The sequence below is a fragment of the Pterocles gutturalis genome, unplaced genomic scaffold, assembly GCF_000699245.1.
Source record: "Pterocles gutturalis isolate BGI_N339 unplaced genomic scaffold, ASM69924v1 scaffold42854, whole genome shotgun sequence".
Taxonomy (NCBI): Eukaryota; Metazoa; Chordata; class Aves; order Pterocliformes; family Pteroclidae; genus Pterocles; species Pterocles gutturalis.
Window position 1 is genome coordinate 27808 of NW_010134740.1, and position 13415 is coordinate 41222.

General features: G+C 44.8%; 1 protein-coding gene across 1 annotated transcript; it reads right to left on the reverse strand.

Annotated features, from left to right (window-relative positions):
• Positions 1-329: 329 nt before the first annotated feature.
• SMAD3 (SMAD family member 3) lies at positions 330-8659 on the reverse strand (the record flags this gene model as incomplete). The annotated part of the gene is made up of 5 exons (XM_010081683.1): positions 330-656; positions 3897-4041; positions 6400-6537; positions 7893-8105; positions 8635-8659. Coding segments are annotated over 5 exons (645 nt in total), but the record flags the coding sequence as incomplete, so codon positions are not given.
• Positions 8660-13415: the final 4756 nt, after the last annotated feature.

A 13415-nucleotide genomic window follows, 5' to 3' on the forward strand; every position in this document is an offset into this window, starting at 1 on the left:
CTTTAACCCCCGGGAAGACAGGTGTGGATCAGGTGGATGGAGACAGGCATGCACGAGCAAGAGTCATCCCAAAGCCCCACGGTCTCTGGCTTTTCAGAGCTGCAGCATGACACGAGCCTGGAGTTGTGTGACGCAAATGGAAAGTTTCCTCTGAGCCGTCGGTGGCTCCTGTGTGCTCCCAGCAGCAGGGAGCGAGCAGCCGGGCAGGCACGACACGGCTGGAGGCAGCGCACTGGCTTCCCTCCGCCGAAACAAAGTCCAGTTTGTTATCACGATAAACTTCAGCTTCTAACTGCAGCGGCCCATAGCGTTGGAACCAAAGTGCTAACAGTTTCAGTGGAAGTGGCTTCCATGGGTATTGAAGAAACAAAACAAAGAAAACCCACCTTTTTTTTTTTTTAGCAATTTTTTTTTCTCATCACTCCAATAACTGGGAATTTGTTTACTCTGCACTCTGCTTTGTGCTAAGGGTTCAGCCAATTCCGTTTTCCAGAGTCTTTGTTCCCCCCACCCACCCCCAGGAGGTGTTTCCTTAGGAGACACTGGAACAACGAATGCTCGGGGAGCCCATTTGTGTCAGGACCTTGTCTAACCACTGCAAAGGACCGTTCAGATGCAGTTCAATCCAGCAGGGAGTACTGGTCACAGTCTGCCGCCTGCAAGAAAGAAGGGGTTGGGGGGAAAAAAGAACATAAATGAGACTTACAAAACTTTACAAATGTGAAAAGGTTTTAACAGCTACTGAAGCATTCTTTCCTGCTTAGACAATAGTCTTGCATGTGGGGCCAAAGGAATGTCTCTCTCCTCTATAACACGCTTTTGGCCTATGCTGCCAACTTCTTTTGAAAACCCTACCACCTTTTCCCTTTACATGTGATCCCAAAGGAACAACTCGCTCTATAACCTATTTACTACTCCAGTTCCTGAAAACGGGCAGCATCTGGTTCCTTGAGAAGAAAGGAAGGTGTTTAAGCAAAATTCTTCAGTTTTACTTTGCAGACCTTGCCTCTCCTAATGAGACAGCAATGTAAATTTCTTTATTATGTATAAGACCAGATATTCTCTTTTCACCATTTCTTTAGGCTTTAGCAGAATGTGGAAGCGATGGAGAGACATCAGCCGTTCAAGCCTCCCTCCTGCAGCCCCGCGGAGCCCGCTCCCTTGTGCGGCCGGAGCGTTTCGCCCAGCTTGGGAGGATGCTCTGGAGGTCTGAACCCTGCACCACACACATTGATGGGGCACTCCAACAGATGTGCATTTGATCAGCTGTCTCAAAAGAAGCAGAAATGCTGCAGAATGTAAAAAGTTGCAAAAGCAATCAGTTTTCGGTATTAAACCATGTGTTTTAAAATCCCTCAAGAACTGGGGTCTGTGGTCAGAGTAGAGGGGGATCCCTCACTGGGTCAGCACGCACCGCACCGTGCCTGTCCTGCCACAAAGCACCTTCCCCTCTCCTCTCTCTTATTCTCCCTGGGGCCAGACCCCACAGAGTGTCTCCAGAGCGTAAAGCAGGAGGAGATGGGGAGGAAAGGAAGGGAAGGGAGGCCAAGGCACAGGGCAAGAGGCTCTCCCTCCTCTGCCGAGGCATGGCCGAAGCCTTGTTCCCGGCAGAGAGGCAGGGACAGCTGCTGTGGAGGAGGAGGATTACGAAGAGAGAGAACTAGCCTGGAAACAGCCTTGTTTTACACCCTCATTTCCCACAGAAGCTGTCCTTGGAATCTGGCTGTGGGAGGGAGAAGCCAACGTCTGCAGGCTCCAGGGAGAAACCGCTGCCGAAAAGGGGACCCTCTGCTCTGCGGGGCTGCCACCACCATCCCTGCCCCTTCTCGTCAGGATCAGGGCTCCGGGGACAGCTCTGCAAGGGCCAAGGGCTGTGACCCGTTCCGCTGGTGAATCTATCTCTCATCCTTTGAACTGAGAATGGAAGCGGCTTCCTGGAGGCACCCCACCCATTCCCAGCTCAGGCGTGGCTGACCGGAGCTGACGATGTCCCAGGAGCAGGCGTATGGGCAGGGCTTGTCCTATACAGCGACTTCATGGTAAAAGCTTTGCATTAAGGGGTGTCTGGTGAGCTGTTTGGGCAGGAGGACTGCAGGACAGCGAGAGCGGAGCACTCTCCGACTCCGGTGGCTTCAGGGAAGCATACAAAAACCTCTCAGGTCCCAGAAAAAAAAACAAAGTCTGCCTTAACACAGCCTGACACTACAGCCCAACCACTGTCCCAGCAACGCTGCACAGAAAACCACTACCTGTGGGGCTGCCGCACTTCTGCCCTCTGCAAATCTGTCACGGCAAACTTCATTTTCCCTTCCACCTGGACAACCAGCACATCAGCACCAGCCTTTCAGAAAGGCAAACCCTCAAAGCTCTCCCTGCCTTCAGCCTGCTCCAGCAGGCTCTCGCCGGACAGAGAAGCGGTGTATCGCAGGCTGCTTGTGCAATGGGCTTCTCCCCCCTTCCCTCCACCAAATCCCTGGCACACGAGAGCATTAAACACCCGCCAGTTAGACTGCTCCAACGGCGAAGCCGCTGAACCAGAAATCACTGGAACGGTGCTCTGGATGCAGCTCCCGCAGTAACGTTTTCATATATGAATCAGTTCAGCAAATAAACGTGCTCTGACAAAGGCAATCAGATGTAGTATTTTGTGGTGAGGAAGTGAAGGAGCAGGAGAGCAGCTCCGGCGTGGTCAGCGTGAGCCTACGACAGCCTAATGAGATAGTTGACTTTCCGTAAGTCACGCTCTTCTGGATTTCATCACGAGCCGTGGCTGCGAGCCAGCGCTGAAACGCTCTGGCCTGGGTGCAGGACAATTTCAAAACAAAATGGACTCCAAACATCTGGAGAATTGAAGAAAGTGGGAGAAGAACATGCAGGGCCCAGGCTCCAGCTGATAATACGGGATCTTCCCTGTCTGCTGCAGGCAGCGGTGCAGGGGGACATCGGCAGACAGCCTTGCTGCTCCGGGAGGCTGGGACTGCCCCAGAATTTCAAATAAGGCCAGAGATTTAAAGGGTACACAGTCAAGTACGTATTTCACAATCATATTTGGCTTAAATCCTTGCCAGTTTTCTCTCATAAAATGACATTCATTTACCGGCAAATTCTGTCTCCCCTGCTCGTACTATTAAACAGGGATTTCACTCCCCTTGCTGCTTAGGGATGTTTGCTCAGTAATGCAGTGGAGCGACAGCAACACAAGCCATGGAGTACTCCATCCCTCACACTGTCCCCACTGTCCCTGTGTTGTCAGAATAACCATACTGCCAACTCCAAACACCAGACCCTACTGCATCTCCTTTTTTATCTTTAATATTCTCTGGGAAAAAGAGTAACCCTGCTTCTCCCACTGCCTCTGGCCACATTTCTGCAACTGCCCTATGACAAGCACTAAGGAAAAAGGATGAGGAGATTTAACTATAATTTTGCAGTAACTCTAACACTTCTTCCAAATACACATTCTCAAGCCGATCTGCTTTTATTTTAATCTCATTAGTCCCTGATAAAAGCAGCATCAAACCCAACCCATATCTATTAGGAAGCACTCACACTGATCCTCTCCTGGTAAGTGTAGTTGTAAGACACTCAACTTACATCTAATTTTAAGAAAAATAACGTAATAGTTCCTACACAGGCCATCTGGATTTATCTGTTGTGCTTCAGGTAAAGCTCTTGGTTCGTACAACGCTGTGACCAAATGCACATGGTTCCACGTAGATCCCATGATGTATGTTTTACATAAATAGGATGGGAAAAATGAGATGAGAGACCCTGTGCTAATTCCCCCCACCTTAAAAGCTGAGTAGAGCGGCTTTGCAGAACACTATCTGTGTGAAACACGGGAACGGCAATGGCAGGCACGAGCATACCAGAGAGTTTCATTCAAAAGGCCTGACCTGTATTCTGCTCCCCATCCCTTGACAAAGCTCATCCGAATTGTGCACATTCTGGTGAGCTGATACACAGCTTCAAAGCCCTGATTTACAGACTGAGCCAAGAGAGCGGCGAATTCCTGGTTGTTAAAAATCTTCAAGTTACATCCTGCGAAAAAAAAGAACACGACAAGATCAAGGCATGAGCTTAACTAGATTAAGAAATCAATTTCTTTCTGAAATGGAAAAAACCTCAGCGCTGCTTTCCCATGTCCTCAGCCCATGTGAGACTACACACAGATTGTTTAAACACAGTGTTTCAGAAAAGGAATCGAGGTTGCCACACCGCCACAGCTCATATGCTGAACAAGAAGAAAACCACGTTACAGGACAGAGAGCGACGAAGGCTCGTGCCCACACAGCAGACGGCGATCTGCAAGACCAGACTTGGGATCCTCACGTGTAAAGGAGGTAGGACCTTTACAATAATTTCCTTCATATTGTGATTTAAAAGCCTAACTGTGACCAGAACACTTACCAACGGCAATCTCTACAGGGCCCGAAGAAAGTAAAGCTCAGGCTAAAAATAGGAACCTGCTGGTGTTGGGTTAACAGGGCACCGTCAGCAGAAGGAATGGAGAAGTTCTGAAGTGAAACCGCTCCGGCAAGCCAGCAGCCCGTTCTCAGGGTTTAAAAGGCTGGTAGCAGAGCTGCTGCTGCTAGAATTGTCTCTTCAATTTAACTATCATGTGCTAAAGAATTTTGCTTTAAAACTGGCGTTTTCCCCCATATTTGCTTAGTTCCAGCTAAAAGACTGAGAACAACTTATTTAACTGTTTTTAGGTGATGAAGGTGAAATATAACAACATCCTTCAGAGTTTAAATACAAAAATAAACACACAACTCTGAAAGTGTTGCTACGCTTGCTTTCTCCCAGATAACCAGAAACAAGTTAAACTCTGAAACTTGGCACACGACTAACGCTCATTTGGGATTACATATGGGCCAACCCTGAAAAACAACCGTTTGGACTGCGATGAATTGTATTTTTCTAAAATCCCTTCTGAGCCCGGGGTGGACTCATACTGTCATCTGTTTTGGGTCGAACCGCATCCAGCAAAGCGTAACCACATGCGACAGCTCAGCAGCTGCAGAAACAACTACCCATTTTTGTGACTGTATAAAAGCACAGCCCTAGAGCCATGTATCTTGCGGAGAGTTCGAAGGGAAGCTGTGTCGGGCATCCTGCAGTCTAAGGGAGGGAAAATAAAAAGGGCGAGAGCATCGGGGCCAGGCTGAGCACAGAGAAAGAGCACAAGGGAAGAAAGAACTTGCTCAGGATCAGGCTGCCGAGCTGTTCAGCCTCCAGGACTGATGGGAATAGGTCTCTCCACGCCTGTGCCTGGGACGAGCGGGCACAACTTGATCTTATCAACAAGGGAATGAAGAAACTGCTTCAAACTCAGCAAAGATTTGAAGATGAGTCTGAGAAGGCAGCCAAAGACTGTGGCAAAAGTGGGGAGAGCTAGATTCCAAAAAATGTGCCTTAGATGAATCTCCAGTGGAAATGTGGGTTGTTTATGTCTTCAGATGTTGACTCCAGCTGGGGTGGACTCTTGTGATGTGGCTGGAGAATTAAGTCATGTTTGCAACACTGGCAGCTGCTTGCTAAGCATCTGAGAAAGGAAACCCGTTAGGATGGGCCAGAGCTTGCAGCGTATGGATCCCTTCTCAAAAGAAGAGCAGTCTTTATTCAAATATTTATAAACAAAAAGTTTGTTTTTTTAAATATATACACACTTTTAACTGTAAAATATTAGCTTTTGTAAGCCTAGCTAGATAGCTGAATTCCTTTTTTGAATGGCATCCTCTCATCCTAGCTCTGCTGCATGTATGGAACAAAAAAGGATTTTCTTCCTAGATAGTGCAATAAATTCTCTTGTAATGTTTCAGCATACTTTAGACACAGGTTTGCCGTAACCAGAACAACATGATGCCTGCAAATGGGATTTCCCTAGAATAAAACTAATTCACAAAGAAGGGGGGAAGTTTTACTATAGAATGGAAAAAAGTAACAATTTAAATCTATGATGGGTGAATCCAAATTAAGAAAAATTTCTTCAAGTTATAATTTTGTTTGTACCTTTAAGTAAAAGAATATAAACATGAGTATCAGAAAATTACAACACAATAATGGACTGATAAACTGCACAGGACATGCAGCAGATTCTGCTCTTAGTTCTGCTTAGATCCTGAAGTACTATTTCTTCCTACTTTTATGAATGTAATGCAGACAATTGCTGGAGCATCCATAGTAGCCTCTTTTATCAGTGCCTTCATCCTATACGCTAAAAAGAGCCCTGCTCAGGTTGTCAAGTTGCTTATAATAAGGTGAAATTTTCTGATTATGAGGTGAGCAAATCCATGCCTACCTTGACGAAGAGCTGCTTTCCCCAGCAAGTCCCTATTTGCACAAGGTGAAGCCTGTGCAGGGTCAGAGTGAAGGCATTAAGGCACACGTCCTTACCTGGTGGAATCTTGCAAACCGTTGCTGGGTGCCAGCCATAGCGTTGGTTGCAGTTGGGAGATTGGACAAAAATGGCGCTGTCGCTAAGGCACTCGGCAAACACCTCGCCGCCAATGTAGTAGAGTCTTACTCCTCTTCCTGAGAAAGACACGGCACAGGTTTGGTTTAGCTTAGAAAATTCATCTGCAAAATCTGCAAGAAGAGCTGGTGGAGACTTAAGACAACCTCTGCCTGAGACAGCTTCCAGAAAGCAGCTAAACTGGGAATGATGGCAAATGAAAACCACCTCTTCTGGCCCGCTGGGTCCTCCCATTAGTGAGCAATAGAAATTCTCTGTGAGCGAGTTAAGCTGAGGAAGGCAGGACCAGGTGCAAGTCAGAACTGCACCCTGCGGCCCCACTGTCAACCACAGCCTGCCCTGCGTAAATTTACCACCTCCCAGCCTGCTTACTCCAAACATACGCGTCTCTGATATTTTCCATATGAATGTTCTATCAGTTAACATATGGTTTTCAACCTTTTCTGAAAGCCATCACAGCTGGATACAACTGTTTGTTTATTTACCTAGTGATCTGGAATTAAATTATACAACGTTTTCAAAGCATTGCCTTTTGCTTGAGATTACATTGTATACAAGGACTAACATACATTTCGCATTGGAGTTTACACAAATTATTAAAATCTCAGTTAATAAAGACACAAATTTCAGGAACACATCTTTGTTGTTCAAATAAACATTTACTGTGGTCCTACATTCCTGTTTGAATATCTTGCTTTCATTCTTCCATAGAGCAAAAGGACCCTGCTGAATTTAAAGACCGAGTTCTGAATCTTGGTGTTTTTTTGGGGGGCTGGGTTTTTTTTTGGTAATAGAAATCATATCAGAAACAAGTAAGGAGAGATCCTCCAGTATGAAACTTTACTGCTCAGGAAAGGGTATAAAAGGGAGCAAAACAGGGACAAAAAGCAGGTTCATTTTTGGTAAAAGTCAGTGTAAATCACAGCAAGGCATAAGCAATTTTGCCTTTTTTTAAAATTGTGTAAATCTGGGATATTTTATTTAGTGCAAGTTTAACTGAATGTTACCTTGCAGTGTAAGCAGGAAAAGTGGAAATTGAGATGAAAATCAAGGAACCAAGTTTCCATTTATAAAAGAACAGTCAGGTAGAAAACAAAATAGTGCAGGAGGGAATAAGAATACACAAGATTATCACTAACATCCATCCAAATATAGTTCAGAAGAGTGCGTTTAAAAGTTTAAATTCTATCTCTCTTTATTACATGCAGCAATTTTAGCGTTCCTCAGTGCATTTTTTATGAAAAAATACCATTAGTGTTCCTCTATGGAAGATTAGTCTGCTAAAACACCACAGATATTAAAAAAAATAATTCTAAAACTGACCAACTGCTGATTAACTAAATAAAATCTTTACATGCAGGTCTCCACCTTCCACCTTGAAAGACACTGACCAAAACAAGGCAATAGAAATTACCAATGTGTCGTCTTGTGAGTTCCACTGCTGCATTTCTGTTCACGTTAGACAGTAAACCAAGGCAGAAGCGTTCAGAATTCGATGGGTCGGTGAAACCATCCACAGTCATCGAGGGCTGGGAGGCGTGAAAAGTCTCTCCCACTCGCTGGTTGAGTTCGTAGTAGGATATCGAGCACCAGAAAGCTGGCTCGCAGTAGGTAACTGGCTGCAGATCTGCACAAAATAAAAAGCAAAATGAATCACAGGCACTCAGGAGGGGCAAGCGGGATGAAAAAAAGCGACCGTTTTGAAATATTGTTCTCCTTCATTCCTTGGGCTCACTTGAACCATCAAACTTTAATTACTTGACAGATTTTAATGGACCGCAGCTAGAAGGTTACATCACCCCTGAAGCTCCTGGCACATGGAAGAATCACAAATAGTCAAAGGTATTAGTCACCAAGTGGGGTGTCACTCAACTATCTTAATACTCGGAGAAAATTTTAAAAAATAAAATTAGCTTTGTTATGAAATGTGGGATCACTTTTAGGCAGCCAGTACTCTAAAAAGAGAAAAGGAGAGAAAGGAAGAAACAGAAAACCTCAGAAAGAGCAGACCACAAACCTGCTTTCCGTAACACAGGTCTCCAGAACCCTAATGCTGTGCAGTTACACCAGGCAGCAGCAAGTCCAGCTTTTGCTCCTACTGACTGTGTTAAGATCTCGCTGGCACTGATGAACCCAGAGTTGTCTGTGATATGCACCAATTGTATGTAATACTGGCATCAAAGTAATTTAAAAACTAGACCCTTTCTTCCAGACCATTTGATCTGAGATTTTCAAAAGAAAATCCCCAATCGATGATGACGCATCTCTTTTATTTGGGTTATGGTTTGACTTTGCCTGTGAACCGAAGAGAAAGAACTGCAGCTCACGAGCAGACTGAGGCTGAGGCAGTCCCAGGAAGACTATACTTCACACGCACAAAAGGTGGGATGTTCAAATGGCATCAAATGATTTAACTGCTCCCACTGAAGCCAATGGGATTTCAGCAGAGGAAGGCTCAAGTCAAATATTCCTGGAAATACTGCACTGGACAGTGCCCAGTCCTGCCGTAAGCTGAGAATCCGCTGAGCTGAGGAAGCGGGACACAGACTGAGCTGATTGATAAGTGCTCTGTTCCCCCATTCAATGCAAGAAATGAAAGCAAGAGAAGAACTCCCTCCAGTCCTCCCCTCCATTTATCACTTCATCCCCATTCCAATGGCACTTTCAAGCAGAACAGAACAGCTTCCCATCTGGCCAAAGATTTCACACCAAGCAGCAAACCCCTGCTTTTTCCACAGGCTTTCCCATCTGTTGCTCCTGCAAGGCTTAGGCGAATCTGAGGCTTAAGAGATCAGCTCCGAGAAATCAAAGACAGGTTTTTACCGTTCTAGCCTCCTCTCACACCGAAGGGAGTGTCTCTGCAGAGGTTTGAGAGTCGTTTCTCATCTGGTACCTGCTGTTACTCCATAACTTTTAGGAACAGGCTGAAGCAGCCTGGTTTCAGCCAAAAGACATGCTGGTTTCCTCTCCTTTACTGTGGTGTATGAGTTCCCAAAGTAGCTAATAATCAGAAAAAAAACTTTGCTTTCTGCTTCGTTACAAGCTTCGCTGACAGCAAATAAGGAATTGAATACAAGTGCATCTGGGGAACTCTGTAATCCTGAGCAGATCTTCAGAGTCTGTGCATTTTGGAGCTTATACCCATTCCCAGCTTCTTTCAGAGTCTCTTTCCTTAATTACATAAACTGAAAGAAAAATGCTCTATCACAAGCAAAGCCCGATGTTCCTCCTCTCCTCCACACATTACACCCGCAAAAGCGTATCTTCCTCTTACGGAAAAGGACGTAACGCTCAAAGTGAAAGCTAACAGGAGGCAGCTCAACAGAACAGGGGTCGCTACACCAATTTAAAGAGATCTGGAAAGCATACCCGCTGTTTTGTCACATTTTAAACAATTTTACAGCTTAAAGCAAGCTTTTACAGCCTTGCTTTTTTCTCTTGTGTGACATATTTGCTTGTCCCACTGAAAAGTGACTCATCAGGCGTATTTCTCCCATACCAGCCTCATTTCATCAATTAGCAGCTGTGGCCCGCAGCAGTAATTTGTCCACGTCGTAATCGAGTCTGGGCGTCGCAGGACTCCTGTGCAATTTGTACAGAGGTACGGCAAATACCAGCATTCATCTGAGTCTCTTAAGGAGTGTCCACCCACTTAAGAAAACAGATTGCGTTCCACATTACCAGGCTCATATTCCACAGCAAGTGCCTTTCTAACTGAAAGGCTGCTCAGCTCCAGAAAACTCACATCAGCTTTTGTTGATCTTTAAGTAATGTGCTCAGATCGGTCCTATTCCAGTTATGAAAAACACCGAAGCCTGTATTGCTCTCTCTGGTTTCGTGGTCCTTCCTTCAGAAACCACCTCCGCTTGGTTGTGACTCAAGGGAACTGTGGATTCCCCACAGAAGGATATACGGAAATTTTATTTCCAGCTTATTTGTAGCTTGAGGAAAGACACAAACCAAAGGAATCTTATTTTGAAGAAAAACTTGTCTCTGAAAAAATGCAACCAAGCTTTTAATGATGCTGCTTTCTCCTGTGATTTGTGGTCTTAGGCTTCAGCTTAAGCTCTCATGGGATGGGTGAGTTACCCCCTGTGTTAGAGCTGTCCTGAATATTCATTTTCAATGTATGGATTTACCGTTTGGGGAGAAGCAAGAGAATGTAGCTCTGCTAAAGCCAAAGAATCCTGGGGGAGGGGGGTAAGCAATCAACTCAAACATGATGCATTAAAACTAAGCAAATCCTGCCTGAACTGTCCCCATACAATTTCAACCTTGACTTACTACAGCTTTGCTTTCATGACTGTCCACTGAGTATTGGGATGCAGTCTTTGCACTGCTTTGGGAAAGAAGTGTTTCAACACAGAGTAGCAGAGGCTTATGTTACTGATGGATTTGGCCACAGGGTATGTGCTTATTTCACTTACAGCTTTTGCGTCAAGTCTTTTGCGGAGCAAACACTGACAATGGATTTCCTGTACACCCAGGGGCTGCCTCGCTCCAAAATAATACGCATGCAGCCTCAGGCCTGGCCCTCGGCCAGCGTAAACTCCCTGACTTCATTCCGAATGTCCACAGAACGCTGGCAATGCGCCTTTCATTTGGGTTGTTTTCTTTATTTTCTCCAGTTCGTATTTCAGTAGTACAGAAGAGATCTTTGGATATCTATAACTTCCATTTGAAACTTGTGTTTGACAACTGAGAATTTGACAGCTGAAAGTTTGGACCAAAACTAGAACACCATGAAATCGAATGCATAAGCTGAAAGGAGGAAAAAAAAAAATCCCAATATATTACCTTGCAACACTTTTGTGCCAGTGAAAAGTTCCTTCATCCCCCTGTTGCAGTGTTACAGCTTTATGCTGAAACACACACGTGGCACCTCAAACAAACCTACCTTCTGTTGTGCCTCATGCCGGTTTTGCCTTTTAATTCTCTAGAATAGTGCCATGGGATTTAAGTCCAAAGTTCAGCTTACACACAGTAAACTCTCTTAAAAGCTTTAGGTAGCTCTGGTCCCATAAACGTATATCAATACTGGGACATTATTTTCTTCAAGGAAAAACTGCAAAAACCCACCGCACTCTGCTGCTGAGAGCTTGCTGATCATTCTCCTCATTGCACACTGTTGTGCTTTTTTAATTTCTATTTAATCTTCTTAACAAACAGACAGAGAAAGCCTGATAAAACTTCTGCAGATCACAGTACAGCCCTAGACACTGGAGTGCTCTGCCTCTCTGCAGAATTATACAGCACAGCAAAAGCAGGAGCACTGCAGGTCACCAGCCACCAACTAACTCCAGTCTAACTGGAGAGAACCTGCAAAGCTGAGAACAAGTTCTGCTCTCACAGCCTGTGTTCTGCTCTCGCAGCCTGAAGGTCTGACGGGCTGCTGGTGTTTTCACCTACACTGCTATAGGCAGCTCCTTACTTTAGATAAGCCGTCTGCAAGGTACAGATGATGACGATTTTGTCATTTGACGGTTTTAAGAGTTGCTCAGCTACATGCCATTTCATTTATTATTTTGTAGCTTCCTCACAGGTAAAAATTTACAACAAAATTTTTAAAAGAGACAAGAAATTCTTATTTGTGGAAGCTCTTGCCTAAGAGCAATAAATATTCGGTTTACAAAATGTAAAGGTATATTTTAATGGTTGCACGTTAAAATGCTTTTCTGATGCCTGCTCCTTAGACTACAAAGAGATTCCTTGTGGTTAACCAGCTTCACCTGCTCTTACTTAGCTTTTGTCACCAGACAGCACATTAGACATCTGACAGGCCCATCAGCCGAGCAGCATGTGTTAGCAACCAGTGTCCTTCTTAGAAAGGATATGTGCTGGGGCCTCTTTCCTAGAAACTCCTTTCTTCCTTACATAAGGCAGATGCCACAGTCAGCTTGCCAGGTTGGTTTTGTTACATGTAATTGGCTTTTTATTTTTATGTTAAAAAAAAATAAAAAACCGCTAGAAATTCTCATCACCTCCTAGGCAGCACACTGGAGCATAATGCATTTAAACAAAAAAAAAGAAAAAAAAAGGAAATAAAAGTAAGTCAGCCATGTATTTTCTTCCTCAGTTAAAGCAAATAAAAATTTAGTGGCACTGTGGCAATATATTCCATGCTTTGGAAAAAAAAAATAAATTAAAAAAAAAGGTAAAAAAACAAGAACAGAAAAGAAATCTCCCCTTCAATCTCCCCTTCAACAGCCCCAAGATATCCACAAGTCAGCCAATGACTAACAAATTTTGGAGCAATGTCAAAGTACCCTGTGTCAGGATTAAAAGCATATGTAAACTTTATGGCTATGGTTATTCCAGAGTAATCTCAAGTGGCCTCTGTCTGCTGGCTTAACGAACACTCAGAGAACTGATCCTGCAGCCAGCCAGAGCTGTGAGTGCTTTCGGTGACAGACCGCTGAGAGCAATTTCAAACAGGGTAAGAGCTCGAACTGATGAAGATCAGACCTTTTATGTCTGTAGGTATGAAAATAAAGGGCGGAGCCAGTTGAGAAGATAACAGAGGATCAGAGATAGCCACAAAACCTCTGAAGGTATCTCAAAGGTAAAGGCCCTGTTCAGCTGCTATTCCTGCTTCTTCAGCTTTCCTCCTTTTTACTGCCTAGAGGTTATGGAGAGACATCAGCGGTCTAGCGTAGCACTTAGGGCTGGACTATCTTCCTGCTGCCCAGGATGGAGTTAGGTGGGGGAAAGATAACTCAAGACTACAGCATAACTTGAGTTTGTTTGAAGAAACCAACTGGCTGGTTGGTGAGAAAAATCCCAGAGTGCATCTGTGGCTTGTGCATCTCACGTACAACATTTCTCCAGACTGGTTTGAGCGCAAGACCCCACAAACTCCTCTGATGCTCCAGTAAGATTGTCCGTGACACCTGCACCTCTCCATACGCTAGCATTCACAGAATCACAGAATCACAGA